General features: G+C 38.9%; 1 protein-coding gene and 1 long non-coding RNA gene across 11 annotated transcripts in view; one reads left to right on the top strand and one right to left on the bottom strand.

Annotated features, from left to right (window-relative positions):
• The window catches only part of LOC140678737 (uncharacterized), a 116,548-nt gene that overhangs the window by 18,122 nt on the left and 82,017 nt on the right, over positions 1-16,409 (top strand). The window lies entirely within an intron of this gene.
• Positions 1-16,409, bottom strand: part of fam131bb (family with sequence similarity 131 member Bb) — a 102,938-nt gene that overhangs the window by 18,275 nt on the left and 68,254 nt on the right. For 3 of the 10 annotated variants that reach the window (XM_061948304.2, XM_061948278.2, XM_061948287.2), the window contains one exon: positions 9,314-9,416. The exons of 2 other annotated variants lie outside the window; for them this stretch is intronic. In XM_061948304.2, the coding sequence (XP_061804288.1) occupies positions 9,314-9,410 (97 nt within the window). In that variant the 5' untranslated portion in view covers positions 9,411-9,416. Of the gene's footprint in view, positions 1-9,313; positions 9,417-9,754; positions 9,791-16,409 lie in introns of all 10 variants that reach the window. 5 more of the 10 variants (XM_061948255.2, XM_061948261.2, XM_061948312.2 and 2 more) reach the window with 3 other exon arrangements.

Genomic DNA, 16,409 nt, shown 5'->3' with positions numbered 1-16,409 from the left:
GTCCAACGTCACCAGTGACTGCATCTGATTGGTGGAACGGAGTGAATGTCACCAGTGACTGTATTTGTTGAAACGCAGGCACTATGAAGGTCTGTCTGACAGACCAAAACAAACAAAGCGTGCATTAACAGATTGATAAAAATTAGTAGCGAGTAGCGAGCTGAATGTAGATAAAAGTAGCGGAGTAAAAGTAGCGTTTCTTCTCTATAAATATACTCAAGTAAAAGTAAAAGTATGTTGCATTAAAACTACTCTTAGAAGTACAATTTATCCCAAAAGTTACTCAAGTAGATGTAACGGAGTAAATTTAGCGCGTTACTACCCACCTCTGAAGTTAAAGTACCACTGATAGTCACAGACACACTAAATTACCCTCTGCATTTAACCCACCCCCTTGTTCCACCTCCGGGGAGGTGAGGAAAGCAGTGTTTTTGGTGATTTAAACCCCAATTCCAACCCTTGATGCTGAGCGCCAAGCAGGGAGGTAATGGGTCTCATTTTTATAGTTGGTATGACTCGACCGGGGTTTGAACTCACGACCTACCAATCTCAGGGCGGACACTCTAACTACTAGGCCAATAAGCAGGAAGACAAAGATCCAACTAAGTCTTGTGAGTAAGCTCACGCGTGATGATTTCTGCTTTATTGCTGCTGTGTAGGTCCGTCACTGAAAAAATCCAACTGGAACAATGACTCGGGGCAGAACACTCCTGGGCTGGTATACTAATATACCAGCAATAACATCTATTTTAATCGTGCATTAAGTCAACAAATTACCAGAGCAAAGCAAGAACGCAACCAAATGACAGATTTGCACGGCTTTTTCAATTACAGGAAAGACTCCTTCCACAATTTCGAGGATGCTTCCTTGTCTGATGGGAGAGGATCATCCCAGGTGTGCTGGGATGAACTTCAGATTGATCAGAACGTTTTTTGTGAACTATGATGGCAGCCACAAACCCCAGCGGATCACAGAGGCTCAGAACTGTTGAAAGGATTCCTCTTTTTGTGAACTGCTGCTTTTCGTTCTTTTCTTATTCTGCTTTCCTTTCCTGGCTGATCTTCAGGGTAGACTTTAATTTGACATATCTTGCAGCATACACACTTTGATGTTACAGCACGGATAGTTCCTGGAGAAGTCTTGTGTAAATCTTTCTCCTTGCTTTTTCTTAGCTGGAACTCTTAAAGTCCATGGTGCTGGACCAGGATTTAGAGTGTGTAATGTTTGCTGCCAAACTCTCTTCATTCTATTTATTTGTCACAGTCTTTTGCTCGGTGTTTGGTGGAACCACCGTACCCGAAGCTGATGTTCTTTTCTTTGAGGTAGATTTTGCGATGTTTAATCAACTTACTGCATTTCCTGAGTGGGTGAGGCTTGTTTTGCAAGGGGCGCTGATGGTCGGGATCTTAAGCTCCTTTTTCAACCAAGCTTGTAAGGGTTGCTGTCACTTCGGAAAACACTCCAGTTTTCCTCACAGACACTGTTACATTGTTGTTATTTTGTGAAGCCTCTGTGATCCGCTGGGGTTTGTGGCTGCCATCATAGTTCACAAAAAAACGTTCTGATCAATCTGAAGTTCATCCCAGCACACCTGGGATGATCCTCTCCCATCAGACAAGGAAGCATCCTCGAAATTGTGGAAGGAGTCTTTACTGGAATTGGAGAAGCCGTGCAAAACTGTGATTTGGTTGCGTTCTTGCTTTGCTCTGGTAATTTGTTGTTATTTTGTGAATCTCTGTCTCTGTGGGGCCTGAGTAGCTAACTTTGGAAGTCAGAAAGCTAGAATTGTTTCTGGTTTAAGCTTCAGAACGCAAAAATTGTGAGAAGAAATTGAAAGGTGGGTAGGGGACAAGGTTTTGTTCTTTGTACTTTGACTCTTTGGAAATACACTTTTCCTGGAGCTTTTCTAATATTGGGTTCTCTCCACACTAAGTATCAAGATATGCTAATCTGGGGAGGTATCCTCCGGCTTTTGCATATTCAAGTTTCAACATTGTCTCTGAGATTTTGGGTTTAAAAGTGCATGTTAGACTAATTCTAGGGTTCCGTAAGTTTCTTCTAGGCTTCGCCAGACGATTTTTAGCCCTGATGCTGAATTGTCGCCGTGTATGTCTCACATTATTTTGGCTTGTTCCTTTGACGTTGGCCTAAGCCGTTTAATCAAGAGGTCTAGTTCTTCCCTGGGATTCAAGGTGAGTTCCTCAATGACACCTTGAATGGAAGTTTTCCATGCCCAACAACTTTCTGGGTGGTCATCAAATTCCATTAAACCAGACATGACCAATTATTTTCGCATTAGGTACTTTGCGACGTCTGGTGTAGCTGGTGTCGGCTATGAGGAGTTGTTGTTGCTCTTAAGGGGGAACTGCAATTTTTCTTTTCATAATCATTATGAAAGACATGACGACGGATGGATTTTTAAAAATGCATTATAAATAAACATAAATAAAAGTCCGCTTACAGCAGAACCACTGGAAGGTTCTCTATTCCGCCCATTAAATCCAATAAAAACAACAACCAAAAAGTGCCAACAATACTCCATTTACATTTTGTGACTTGAATATTAACCAAATATTAGTGATATTGTTATTATAAGCGCCAACGCAGACAAACTATTCATAGCGGCGCCGTGGTCACGAGCTTGTGTGTAATGTTTACATCATCGAGTGGTCAGCTGTTTCCTCGCTTCCCTGCTCCCTGAAAGTTTATTGTAGATCATAAATCATGTCTCTCACCTGGATAGAAGAAGGCTGAGGATGTATTCTGACAAGTTAGTACACTTTGACAGCCATATTACACCCGTCAATGGCGAGAACGACACGAAAATACTTGTTCGTGAGGATTATGAGTCATTCGTCATCTCAATGGGGATATATGAACATCCTAGCAATCGGCATCCTAATGACAGCATACCTTATACAGTAAGTGATGTTTTATTATGTTTGTTGGCTCTCATGAAGTCTGCAGTGAGTAATGATCAGTGATGTAGTTGAAAAAAGCGAAAGTCGTGGTGCCTTTTTTTAAATGAATACGTCGTGTATGCTTAAACTGAGCAAAATACGTAAATATTAAATGTTATTATAAATGCGCCCATTACTACATTACATATATACTTACATCATGTATATAAAACCTCAATGGAGGTGTTTGGATGTTTTTTTAAGGGTTTTATAGGCAGAATAGAGCGGCCCTCATAGGCTCCATTGTAAGCAGACATTTGATCGCATCTATTTGATATTTAGAATGCATAAAAAATACATCCATCGTCATTTCTTACATAAGGATTGTGAACGATAGGCAAAATTCCAAAAGTGCAGTTCCCCTTTAAGGTTGCTTCTTCAACCATTATATCTGCTTCTTTATTAGCAACTGACGCCTGCATGCAGATAGGGCCTTTGCTCGAGCACTGACTGCAGCAGAGCTTGCTGTTGAAAATGTACTACTTGTGCATCCAGTTATCTTAGAAGATTGATGGTGTATCTAGTCTCCAGAGACTCATGTCTTTTTTCTATGTTATGTTCATACCTGCCAACTTTTGAAATCAGAAAAACCTAGTAGCCAGGGTCCAGGGGCCGCAGGCCCCGGTAGGTCCAGGACAAAGTCCTGGTGGGGGGTTCCTTCGCCCCCCGACGCAAAATGATTATTAGCATTCAGACAGGTTAAAATGTTGCTAAAACCATCACTTTTCTATCAGTCACAGTGACTTTTCAAAACAAAAATATTACAGCAAAAATCATATGGGTTGATTGACATGTTTATTCTGTAAGCTAACTTCAATAGTTTGAAATTATTTTGACAGTTAATGCCAGTTATCCTGTCAACCTTTCACAAGACTTCAATTTGTTAATTGAAAGTATAAACAGTATAAACACTTTTTACAGTAAACAAATGGTAAAACAGTACTAAACAATTCCATTAAAAAAAAAATTGGTGTCATTATTAACTTTCTGTCCAAGCTTGTATAATCTACTGCCTTGTTCAATTGTAAAAAATATTCTGTGCCTAAAATTCACATTTCTATCACAATTATCATACTGTAAACATGGTAAGCCAACTTCATTAAAATTAATAGTCCTGTCAATAGCATGGAATTACAATTCAAATGTAGTTTTTTTGTAAGCCTTTCAAAAGAATTCAAAATATGAAAAATTAATTTAAGCCATCAGACACTTGAAAAGTGGCACATCACATCTCTAATGTAATCATTTTAACTTTTCAACAGAAATAGCACTGCAAAAATATTAAGGACATACTTCTGTATTTTGGTAGTTATGCTGTCAACATTTAACAAGATTTCTTCAACTTGGACTTGAAAGCATAAATAGTATAAACACTTTTAACAGTATAACAGTACTAAACAATTCCAATAGATAACATTGGTGTCATTACCTTTTTGTTTGCTCAATTATTGCCTCCGTAAATAAAACTTCGGCATTTATCACATCCAAAGAATCTGTTTGGGCGACGAAAAACGTTGAAAGTTTTCCACTTGTATCGCTAGCAACGGCATTAGACTTGTGTTTTTTTTGTCCCAACGTGGTCTTTTACATCGCTAATTCCTCCGTGTCCGATCGAAAAATCTTGTCTGCACAAGGTGCAATTCGCGTAGTTTTCACCCTTTTTGGAACGGATAATTATTCCCGGATAGGCTTTTGAATATTCTTCACGGAATGACTGCAGTTTTCTTTTCGGTTTAAGACTCGTATGCGATTTTTCTCCGGCTGATTCCATGATCGTTCGCTCGTTTGGAAACAATGCCCTCGTGCTTGGCAGCGGTGCTATAAATAGCCTCGCGCATGGCATTCGGAATGGCTCGATAAGAAGTTACGGGAAGCAGTGTCGATTGTCATTGTTGTTAAGCGATTTCGTGAATAAAACTTTTAAAAAATAATTTTTTTTTAATTAATGAAAAACCGTATTTTTTATCACTGCAACCGTAACCCGGAATAGGTTGATGAAAACCGTACTAATTACGGGAAAACCGGAGTAGTTGGCAGGTATGTATGTTGTTTGTCCATCTCGACAGCTCGGAGGGCGATGGGTCAGCAACGGCAAAATCTGTGTGTGAATTGAGCTGCTTTGTATTGAATTTGGCGTGTTAATGTCTTCTTACTATCTTACTATGTTCCCAGCTTGTGCAGCTGGACAGATAGTCAATAGCATGAAGAAAGGGAAGCTCCAGAAGTTTAGTTGACTATTGATGTTCCTTCCTTTTAATGCTTTTCCTTTCTCATTTAAATTTTTTTTCAACACGTTTTCCTCAATTAAAGTTTGTAAGAAGACAGAAATCTGATCAAGACACCAAACCAAAAAAAAGTCCAGTTGAGAACACACATATTATTACTCATCATTTACTTGGTTTAATTAGCAGTGATTAACTTTTTTTTAGGCTTGAAGGGGAATTGCACTTTTTTAAAATGTTGCCTATCCTTAACAATCCCTATGTAAGACAACAACACATGTTTTTTTTTTTTTATGCATTCTAATTTGTAATATACAGCGAGAATGAGGTGTTATTATACATAAGTGCTAGCCTGGGAACTACTTTTACACAGTGATCACAGAGAGGTATAGCTTATGCAGCCATTGACGTATGGTGAGCTGCTGCATCGCCTCTGAGTTGGTAAAAGTTATTCTAGAATATAAATACCATATTTTTCGGACTATAAATCGCAGTTTTTTTCATAGTTTGGCCGGCCGGGGGTGCGACTTATACTCAGGAGCGACTTATGTGTGAAATTATTAACACATTACCGTAAAATATCAAATAATATTATTTAGCTCATTCACGTAAGAGACTAGACGTATAAGATTTCATGGGATTTAGCGATTAGGAGTGACAGATTGTTTGGTAAACGTATAGCATGTTCTATATGTTATAGTTATTTGAATGACTCTTACCATAATATGTTACGTTAACATACCAGTTGGTTATTTATGCCTCATATAACGTACACTTATTCAGCCTGTTGTTCACTATTCTTCATTTATTTTAAATTGCCTTTCAAATGTCTATTCTTGGTGTTGGCTTTTATCAAATACTTTTCCCCAAAAAATGCGACTTATACTCCAGTGCGACTTATATATGTTTTTTTCCTTCTTTGTTATGCATTTTCGGCCGGTGAGACTTATACTCCGGAGCGACTTATACTCCGAAAAATACGGTAATATCTCCCACTAGTAAAGTAGAAGGTTTTGGCCATAAGCCGTGAAGTTGGTAAACTCTGACATTTAACTTGGACACTCTTTTGTGGCCACCTTTTGTTTTCTTTTTTTTTACCTGCGTGAGGTTTATGAATAATTCTTCATTTAAACGGGAAGATATAAACATTCCATCAGTCGGCAGCCGAGTGAGAGCAGACATTGTCCATTAAATGATTGCTTTATTGTGTTACTAGTTTGTAATTCTTGTTTAGCACTTAGCAATATTGCTACCTGCTGGATCTGCTTATCACGCAGCTTCTAAAACTTGCAGCTCATCCTCTGTATATCCAGGCGCTAAATTATAAGGTTCTGGATCATTTGTCCCAAAGTAGTCGTAGTTGGCACTCATGAAGTCTGCCATAATTAGTAGTTGTTGTTGAAGTAAAAATTGCAAACGTAAAATTAACGTATGCTTAAAATGACCAAAATATTTAAATATATTATTATGAATGTGCCTGTTACTACTACATTACATACTGTATATACTTACCGTGTCTATATAAAACGTTGGATGTTTTTTTTTAGAGCGCTTTATAGGAACCCCATTACCTCCATTGTTAGCTGACTCTTGCTAACCTTTATTTACGAGTTTGAATGCATAAAAAAAGAAAAACATATGTTTGCTTGTCTCACATAAAGATTGTAAATGATAGGCACATTTTTTTAGAAAGTGCAGTTGCCCTTTAAGTTATACTAAGACGAAGCGTCTAAGAATGGATTTTGTTCAACCTTAGAGGTACCACTGTACAAGTCGAGTAAAGGGCAAACGATTGTTACCAGTCCTGCCCGGCAACAAGTGGTCACACAAACATGTACTGTAAGGTGGTTTAGGTAAAACTAGAGGTGTCCGATAATGTCTTTTTTGCCGATATCCGATATTTTGATGTTGTCCAACTCTTAATTACTGATTCCGATATCGACCGATACCGATACATACAGTCGTGGAATTAACACATTATTATGCCTAATTTTGTTGTGATGCCCAGCTGGATGCATTAAACAATGTAACAAGGTTTTCCAAAATAAATCAACTCAAGTTATGGAAAAAAAAATGCCAACATGGCACTGCCATATTTATTATTGAAGTTACAAAGTGCATTATTTTTTTTTAACATGCCTCAAAACAGCAGCTTGGAATTTGGTACATGCTCTCCCTGAGAGAGCATGAGGAGGTTGAGGTGGGCGGTGTAGCGGGGGGTTGTATATCGTAGCGTCCCGGAAGAGTTAGTGCTGCAAGGGGTTCTGGGTATTTCTTCTGTTGTGTTTATGTTGTGTTACGGTGCGGATGTTCTCCCCAAATGTGTTTGTCATTCTTGTTTGGTGTGGGTTCACAGTGTGGCGCATATTTGTGACAGTGTTAAAGTCGTTTATACGGCCACCCTCAGTGTGACCTGTTTGGCTGTTGACCAAGTATGGCTTGCATTCACTTGTGTGTGTGCAAAGACGTAGATATTATGTGACTGGGCCAGCACGCAAAGGAAGTGCCTTTAAGGTTTATTGGTAGGGATGTCCAATAATGGCTTTTTGCCGATATCCGATATTCCGATATTGTCCAACTCTTTAATTACCGATACCGATATCAACCGATACTGATATCAACCGATATATACAGTCGTGGAATTAACACATTATTATGCCTAATTTAGACAACCAGGTATGGTGAAGACAAGGTACTTTTAAAAAAAATTAATAAAATAAATTATAAACATTTTCTTGAATAAAAAAGAAAGTAAAACAATATAAAAACAGTTACATAGAAACTAGTAATTAATGAAAATGAGTAAAATTAACTGTTAAAGGTTAGTACTATTAGTGGACCAGCAGCACGCACAATAATGTGTGCTTACGGACTGTATCCCTTGCAGACTGTATTGATATATATTGATATATAATGTAGGAACCAGAATATTAATAACAGAAAGAAACAACCCTTTTGTGTGAATGAGTGTAAATGGGGGAGGGAAGTTTTTTGGGTTGGTGCACTAATTGTAAGTGTATCTTGTGTTTTTTATATTGATTTAATAAAAAAAATAATGAAAGTTAAAAAAAACCAATACTGATAATAAAAAAAAACGGTACTGATTATTTCCGATATTACATTTTCATTTTAACGCATTTATCGGCCGATATTATCGGACATCTCTATTTATTGGCGCTCTGTACTTCTTCTTAAAAAGTTAAAGTACCAATGATTGTCACACACACACTAGGTGTGGCGAAATTATTCCCTGCATTTGACCCATCACCCTTGATCACCCCCTGGGAGGTGAGGGGAGCAGTGGGCAGCAGCGGTGGCCGCGCCCGGGAATCATTTTTGGTGATTTAACCCCCAATTCCAATCCTTGATACTGAGTGCCAAGCAGGGAGGTAATGGGTCCCATTTTTATAGTCTTTGGTATGACTCGGCCGGGGTTTGAACCCACAACCTACCGATCTCAGGGCGGACACTCTAACCACTAGATCTTACGTTCGTGTACACAGCGGGGTTTTGAAGAGTCATAAATTTTACTTTTTGAAACCGATACCGATAATTTGGAAACGGATGCCGATCATTTCCGATATTACATTTTAAAGCATTTATCGGCCGACAATATCGGCAGTCCGATATTATCGGACATCCCTAGGTAAAACTAATCAAGAGGAAATATGTAGATTTTTACAATGACGTGCACAAATAGAGTTTTGTTAAGCGGTTAGCTTCCCATCAATTTTTCCACCATTAAATTAAAAAACACACTGAGAGCAAACACTTCACTGCACTCGATTGAACTCCACTCAACGCACACTTTGCACAAGTCAAAACATCCAAACTAATTCTAATTCAGGACGACACGCACACACACAGAAACAACTACACTTCCGCACTCACCTGTTCTCAGAGCAACAATTCTGCACCGTGATGTGTGTATTGTCTTTTCAGGCTGACTTAATTCCGCCAATGACTCACACTGAGTCATTGGCACAGCGTGAGGGGGAGCAGGAAGGGGGAAGAGGGAGGGGTGATAAAAGGGGAACCCATTTCGGGTACCATGCTGACTCCCACGTCCGCAGTGGAGGGGGACGGAGCCAACATGGGGTCTCTTTACCGCTCACAGCACAGACACACACCTGACACACCTGACAGAGAAGACTTAGCCAGAGCTCCGATGCCGTAGGCGTTTGAGTTCCTCTTGAGGCGCGGCAGGATGGACGTGGTGTCCTCCATGGACAGCTGCAGAGACAGAGAAAAGGGATGGCGGGAGAGAGGCGAGAAAAAGGATAGTATGGGCGGTGTGACAGGGCACACAAAGACATCCAGACAGTGTGTTAGAGAGAGGTGAGGGGTGGGGAGAAGTGATGGAGATGTTGGATTAATACAAACAAATCTACATTTCTTAAACCTTATATTGCAAGTCAGTGTGCGCTTAATCCTTCTGTGCCACTAAAGGTCCACAGGTGGGGAGGGTGGGGGCAGTGGTTGTGAAGAGCAGAGCTGTCCTCTAAAAAGATGTCCCCCATCAAAACAAGGCGACAAAGGGAAAGATGAAGGAGCGATGTCACAACACTTACATTGATTCCTTCCCATGAAAATTCTGAGCGTCCATGCTGAGGAGGAGGAGGAGAGAGGGAAGGGAACGGAGGCGTGAAAGAGAGCGACAGGACAGAGAGAACATTGACATGCATGAAGGGTAGAGAGCAAATAGGCAGATTGCAACACATAGGGAGATTGCACACGGGACATGCGGAGGAAGAGGAAAAGAGATACGGGATTTTTTTCCCCAGGAAACGAGAGAGAGAGGCGGGAGTCGAGGAGCAGAATGACAGGAAGAAAGGAGGGAATTGAACTGCAATCAGTTTGGATTTTTTTTCACTTATGAGACTGAATATGCTGGGGATGAATGAGCCGCCTCACCGCCGACATACATTAGGTACATCTGCACCATCCATGATCCAAGTCATGCTCAGTTTCACACACAGTCATAACATTTGTGTAAGCCAGGGGTGTCAAACGTGCAGGGCCCGCTAACAGGTTTTAGCCGGCCCGCGGGATGAGACTTAGACTTAGACTTCTTTTTATTGTCATTCAAATTTGAACTTTACAGTACAGATAAGAACGAAATGTTGTTGCATTAGCTCGTTGTAATGCAAGATAAAAGAGCAATAAGGTGCAAATATAATTAATAGATTACTGTACACATGGATATATTGTTTGATTGATTGAAACTTTTATTAGATTGCACAGTACAGTACATATTCCGTACAATTGACCACTAAATGGTAACACCCCAATAAGTTGTTCAACTTTTAAGTCGGGGTCCACGTTAATCAATTCATGGTATATTGCACTTATTGCATATGCATCCACGTTTATGGATGTATGTTATATTGTCTTTATATTCCAGCGACTTAATCCGTTTTTGAGGGGAATTGCTAAATATTAAAATGGGCCCAGATTTTTGAATAAAACTGCTGTTCTCAATGTGTTCACTAGATGTCGCAATAGCAATTCTTTGTATCTTTGTAGATGACGCTACATATGTAAAAAAAAACAAAAAAAAAAACACATGATGTTAGTGCATCACTCGAGGAAAATGAGCAAACTACATAAATAACATCCTGTAATTTGATTTTGGTATTATAATTTTTTTAATCTTTATTAACACCAATGAGTTGACTGAGGACTGAAAATAACGACAAATAAAGATAGAATACTATTAACCGCAACATGTAAGTGTAAAAAAAAAAAAAAACACCATTATGATTTGTACATTTTCAGAATGTGCTCGTTCTATTTTTAAACAAAGAAAACAATCTGAAGTTGTCTTTATTTTGAAGTTATCGTGCCATGATTTTACCAGTCCGGCCCACTTGGGAGTAGATCTTTCTCCATGTGGCCCCCGATCTAAAATGAGTTTGACACCCCTGGTGTAAGCTAACTCTTTTTCTCCTGAACCTCTGCGCACTAAAGTGTGAACATTTGTCAAAACGTGTAAACATGCCTCTGCTGTTTTTAAACCCCAACATTTGACCCGATAAAACAGATTTATTTATTTTGCCAAACACTCTCTGTAACTTGATGGTGTTTACTCAAATCACCGCACCATTTGGTGCACACTAGGGCACTAATGAGCAATTGTGTGTAAAATTTGAGCAAGATTAGTTTGAAAAAAAAAAAGGGCTGCCATCAAGCAAAATATTAGACTAAGCAATTGCTTGTATTCCGTCACATGACTTCTTCCCAGAGGTGAAAAACAGTGGTGGTTTACCAAGCCAAGATGGCTACTGCAAGCAGCGCGCGATTTCTCTGAGTACGCAAGGGGCCTGAATCTTCCCGCAAAAAGCAGATACGAGAAAAAAATCGAATTATGCAATGGAATAGATCCTTATACTTTATCAAAAACATATTTGTCAAGGATTATCAGTTGATGGGGTTCCTAGGCGATATTCTACAACTTCTTTGTGTGTTGCTGGGTGAAAGAAAAAGAGAGACTATCCCGGATAAATCATGCATTTTTGCTCAGGCAAGGTTGTATTTCATGATTCAACTTTGCGTCTTGCGAGGACGCGTCCTTGTAAACAAACTAGCACCCGACAGCTGGCACATGTGACTGCATATCCATTTGACAAAGTTGCAATTACTGAACCATCAACATATTTTATTTTTGTCATTTGTACATTTGTGTACGAAATAAACAAGAGGGGAGAAGGACCTGACTTGATCTTGGATGTGTGCTTTTCCGGGATGCAACGGAAAGTTGGCTCGGGCGAGACGGGAATGAAGGTACATGATTTATTTATATTTATCAAAAAAAAGGAATAAACGAAAAGCGCGCACAGTGGCGGAGAAACAAAACTAGACTATAAACACGAAACTTGCACATTGGCAGAAACTATGAACACTTAAACAAAACTTGCAAACTATGGCTTGAATAAAGAAAACTTACTTGGCATGGACAAAAAAGGAGCAGCGTGAATGATGGACATGAAAAGGAGTTAGAAATGTGTCGAGCATAAATGTGGGGAGGTCGTCAGAAAGACAAACTGAAAAACACTGAACTTAAATACTACAGACATGATTAACGAAAACAGGTGCGTGACTCAAGACGTGAAACAGGTGCGTGACGTGACAGGTGAAAACTAATGGGTTGCTATGGTGACAATCAAGAGTGCACAATGAGTCCAAACGTGGAACAGGTGAAACTAATGGGGTAATCATGGAAACAAGACAAGGGAGTGAAAAGACAGAAACTAAAGAGTCCTATAACTAAACAAAACATGACTTAAAACAAAACATGATTACACAGACATGACAGACCTTTTCGGACAAAATATCATTGACCCTGACTCTCTGGTTTCTGTTTGTTAAAACCTAAAATACAAACAATATCAGGATAATACTTCTATGGGAAATACCAAACGAGTAAAGTATATTAAAAATATATCAAACAAAACTTTAACAAAGGGGTCACTGCAAACTTGTGCGTTCTTTTGTGACTAGTTTGTGCCACTTTTGTCGGTGTCTTTCGTAAAATCTTGGACTCTTCCGCCCTTCTTGATATCCTGTCGAGGAATTCTGAAGAAACGTTTATCTTTTTTCACAATTTGAATGGTTCGAGAAAGGCTAAATGGAGCCGAGTACCCATCAAGAACAAACGCTGGCTTGACCACCATCCCACATTCAATGAGTCGGACGTGACATGTAAATCCAAGCAACTTTTCATATGTCATTCATTGACTATTTTTCTAACGATTATTAAACTTTGGAATATAATACATACACTATAGGCTAGTATGTCTTCCAAAGCAAAGCAACATAATTTCAAAAATAGTTAATGTCTAACTCAGTGGTTCTTAACCTTGTTGGAGGTACCGAACCCCACCAGTTTCATATGCGCATTCACCAAACCCTTCTTTAGTGAAAAATAAAATGTTTGTTTTTTTCAAATTCAAGAAAAAGTCATATGTTTTTTTATTGGTGCACAAAATGAACCGTGCATAAACATCACCTTGTTCAAAGAACAAAACCAACTCAGTGCACGAACTCACAACAAATTACATAAAATCCGCTACACCTCCCTGATACCGATCTAACAAAGGTCTTAACTCATTCTCCTTGTATGCCACATCAATATGGAATGCACTCCCAACAGGTGTAAAAGAAAGGGCATCTCTATCCTCCTTCAAAACCGCAATAAAAGTACACCTCCAGGCAACTTCAACCCTAAACTAACACCCTCCCCGGATTGTTAATAATCAAATGTAGATACTTTTTCTTATGCTTTGTGATCTCTCTCTCACTCTCTCTCTCTTTCTCTCTCTCTCTCTCTCTCTATGTACTTGCTGTACATATCCTACCAAGTCAGACCTACACTGTTTCAATGTCCATTTCTCTGTTCTCAATTGTTGATGACTGAAGTGATGATAACAACCAAACCTAACCCTCCTAACTGTACTATGATGATAGTATATATCTGTATCATGAATCAATTTAAGTGGACCCCGACTTAAACAAGTTGAAAAACTTATTCGGGTGTTACCATTTAGTGGTCAATTGTACGGAATATGTACTTCACTGTGCAACCTACTAATAAAAGTCCTCAATCAATCATTCAATCAAAACACACATTACCATAAATTGATTAACGTGGACCCGTGACTTAAACAAGTTGAAAAACGTATTCAGGTGTTACCATTTAGTGGTCAATTGTACGGAATATGTACTGTACTGTGTAAACTGTACTGTTTCATATAATGTATTCTCTTCCTTTGCAATCTGCTAGTAAACGTTTCAATCGATCAATCAAACAACCTGCAAATCAGATGGAAAATTAGAGGCAACATTGTTTGGGGGTATCCATAATACGGCGATAGGGAGAAGTTTTTATTTACGCGATAAGTCGGATATGTCTTTACCTCCCTGAGGCCGACTCACCTAACCCCTAGGGTTCGATCGAACCCAGGTTAAGAACCACTGGTCTAACTTTTTCGAAATACTTCAGTAGGTACTCATATGAAACATATAGTATAATCCGGAATACTTCAACCACAACTTTCATCGTCTAATTTGCATAATTGGTCATGACGCATGTTATATAAAAAACCCTAAACAAATGTAATCAGGACAACTTTGTGGGCCTGAACAACAAAGATCCAAATATCAAGTACTAAATAGCTTGTACAAACTATAAAATGGTGTGTACTATTAATGGGAGTGTTGTTGGTGATCTACTAAGAGGTTTGTACTATTGGTAACAAGTGCAAAAGTGGAGCAGGCCGCCCTATTTAAATAAGGATTTTGCATATACTATGCGGCTTTCACCATGGAAACACTTATTTACTACGCATTCATGTTATCATGCTCCTTCCTGTGGCGTTTTGCTATGTTTTCAAACATGCAGCAGGCCATTATATAACACACAACTCACGGCCACATCATTTTATGTGGTCACGAAAGCCCGGAAATAATATGCGTCGATAAATTACTTTATCTTTTCTCGCAAAATGTGTTCATTCTTTCCATTTTGACAGAAAAAAAATACATGTACTTTTAATATCATCCAATAATGCAACAAATATATTATTAAATATTCCAGACATTTATTGTTCAAATAAAAATAAACACTTGGATATCTGCTTGACTTATGATTTCAAAGCAAGTTATCCATCAAGATCACTGTAAAAATGACAACAGATTTTACGCTAAAACACTAGCAGCCTCCAGCTGATTTTGTGCCGCCCCCAGCCAGAGCGATCGATATCGCTCAACACAACGTAAAGCTCCGGCTGTGTTGATTGAGCGATTGATGTCTCTCTGCGGCAGCTACGTATTTTAACTGCAGTTGCAGCGTTGTGCCACTATAGAGGCGCTATATCGACCTGAAGCAACTAGCGAAGAAGAAACAGATCGAATCAGGTTTTTTTCCCGCGACTTGGTGCATAACATTGACCGCCGTAACAAGTGGATTTCTGCCATACGGAGCATGATATGAACGGATCACTGGACTCCTACAGAACACTCCAGACTGTGCTGTGAACACAGCTAGTAGTGTTAGCTTTGTTTCCAACCTTTTCTGACTGATTATAATAGATTGAGTGATTGAATAATTTATTAGAAGTTTGCATAGGATCGGGTAAAGTTTCATGACGGTACAGATCGACTGGTACAAGGTCAACTAAAAGGAGTTACCCCAAGAAAGCACTACAGGCACGTCATGTTTATTTAAAAAAAAAGTTTCCTCCGTGTCAGAGTAACGTTTGTTTTTTAACGTTACAGATATGGCAGGCAAAATCAGCCACTACTTTAAAAAGCGATCTCGCGAGGAGGAAGGTCAAGAGTCCAGGTGCAGAGAAATTAATGTAACAGGCAGAGAAATTAATGTAACAGGCAGTTAAAATGTAATAATTCATGGTGGGACAACATGTGAGCGCTTGAAAGCTGCTTCAAAATCATCTATGAGTGTCTCAAGCAAAAGTGGCCCCACCACACAAGCTATGAGCCCATCATTCTCTAAATCAAGCGCTTGGGCCACAGGTGTCAAACTCAAGGCCCGGGGGCCAGATCTGGCCTGTGACATCATTTTACCTGGCCCACAAACACCTGGAAATGATATGTGTTAATAAAGTACTTCATATTTTTTCATTTTGACCGAACAATATACAGTATGTACTGCTTGAAATTGCATGCCTTTTATACTTTAATAGTATCCATTATTGCAACAAATATTACAGTATATTATCATACTTTCCAAACATTTTTTGTCTAAATAAAAATAAATACTTAAATATCTGCTTGACTTGTGATTTTACAGCAAACTACCCATCAAATTACTAAAAATGACACATTTTATGGTGTTCTTTGCAGCATATTACTGTAAATTGGGGCATGGTCATGATTGTACCACCTCTGCCTCAATTTGAGCCAGGAAAAACCCTGGACAAGTATTGACAGTCCATATAGGGCAGGGGTCGGGAACCTTTTTGGCTGAGAGAGCCATGAAAGCCAAATATGTTAAAATGTATTTCCATGAGAGCCATATAATATTTTTTTTAACACTGAATACAACTAAATGCGTGCATTTTTAAGTAAGACCAACATTTTCAGAGTATAATAAGTCTCTTATTATTTTTAATAATATTGTTATTCTGAAGCTAACCAATAATACATTAAATACTTCTTACCATTAATGCGACTTCTTGAACAGGTGCGGTAGAAAACGGATGGATG

This window comes from Nerophis lumbriciformis, linkage group LG04, assembly GCF_033978685.3.
Source record: "Nerophis lumbriciformis linkage group LG04, RoL_Nlum_v2.1, whole genome shotgun sequence".
NCBI lineage: Eukaryota > Metazoa > Chordata > Actinopteri > Syngnathiformes > Syngnathidae > Nerophis > Nerophis lumbriciformis.
The sequence above is the reverse complement of the archived record's forward strand: the minus strand, read 5'-3'. Positions and strand labels throughout refer to the sequence as shown.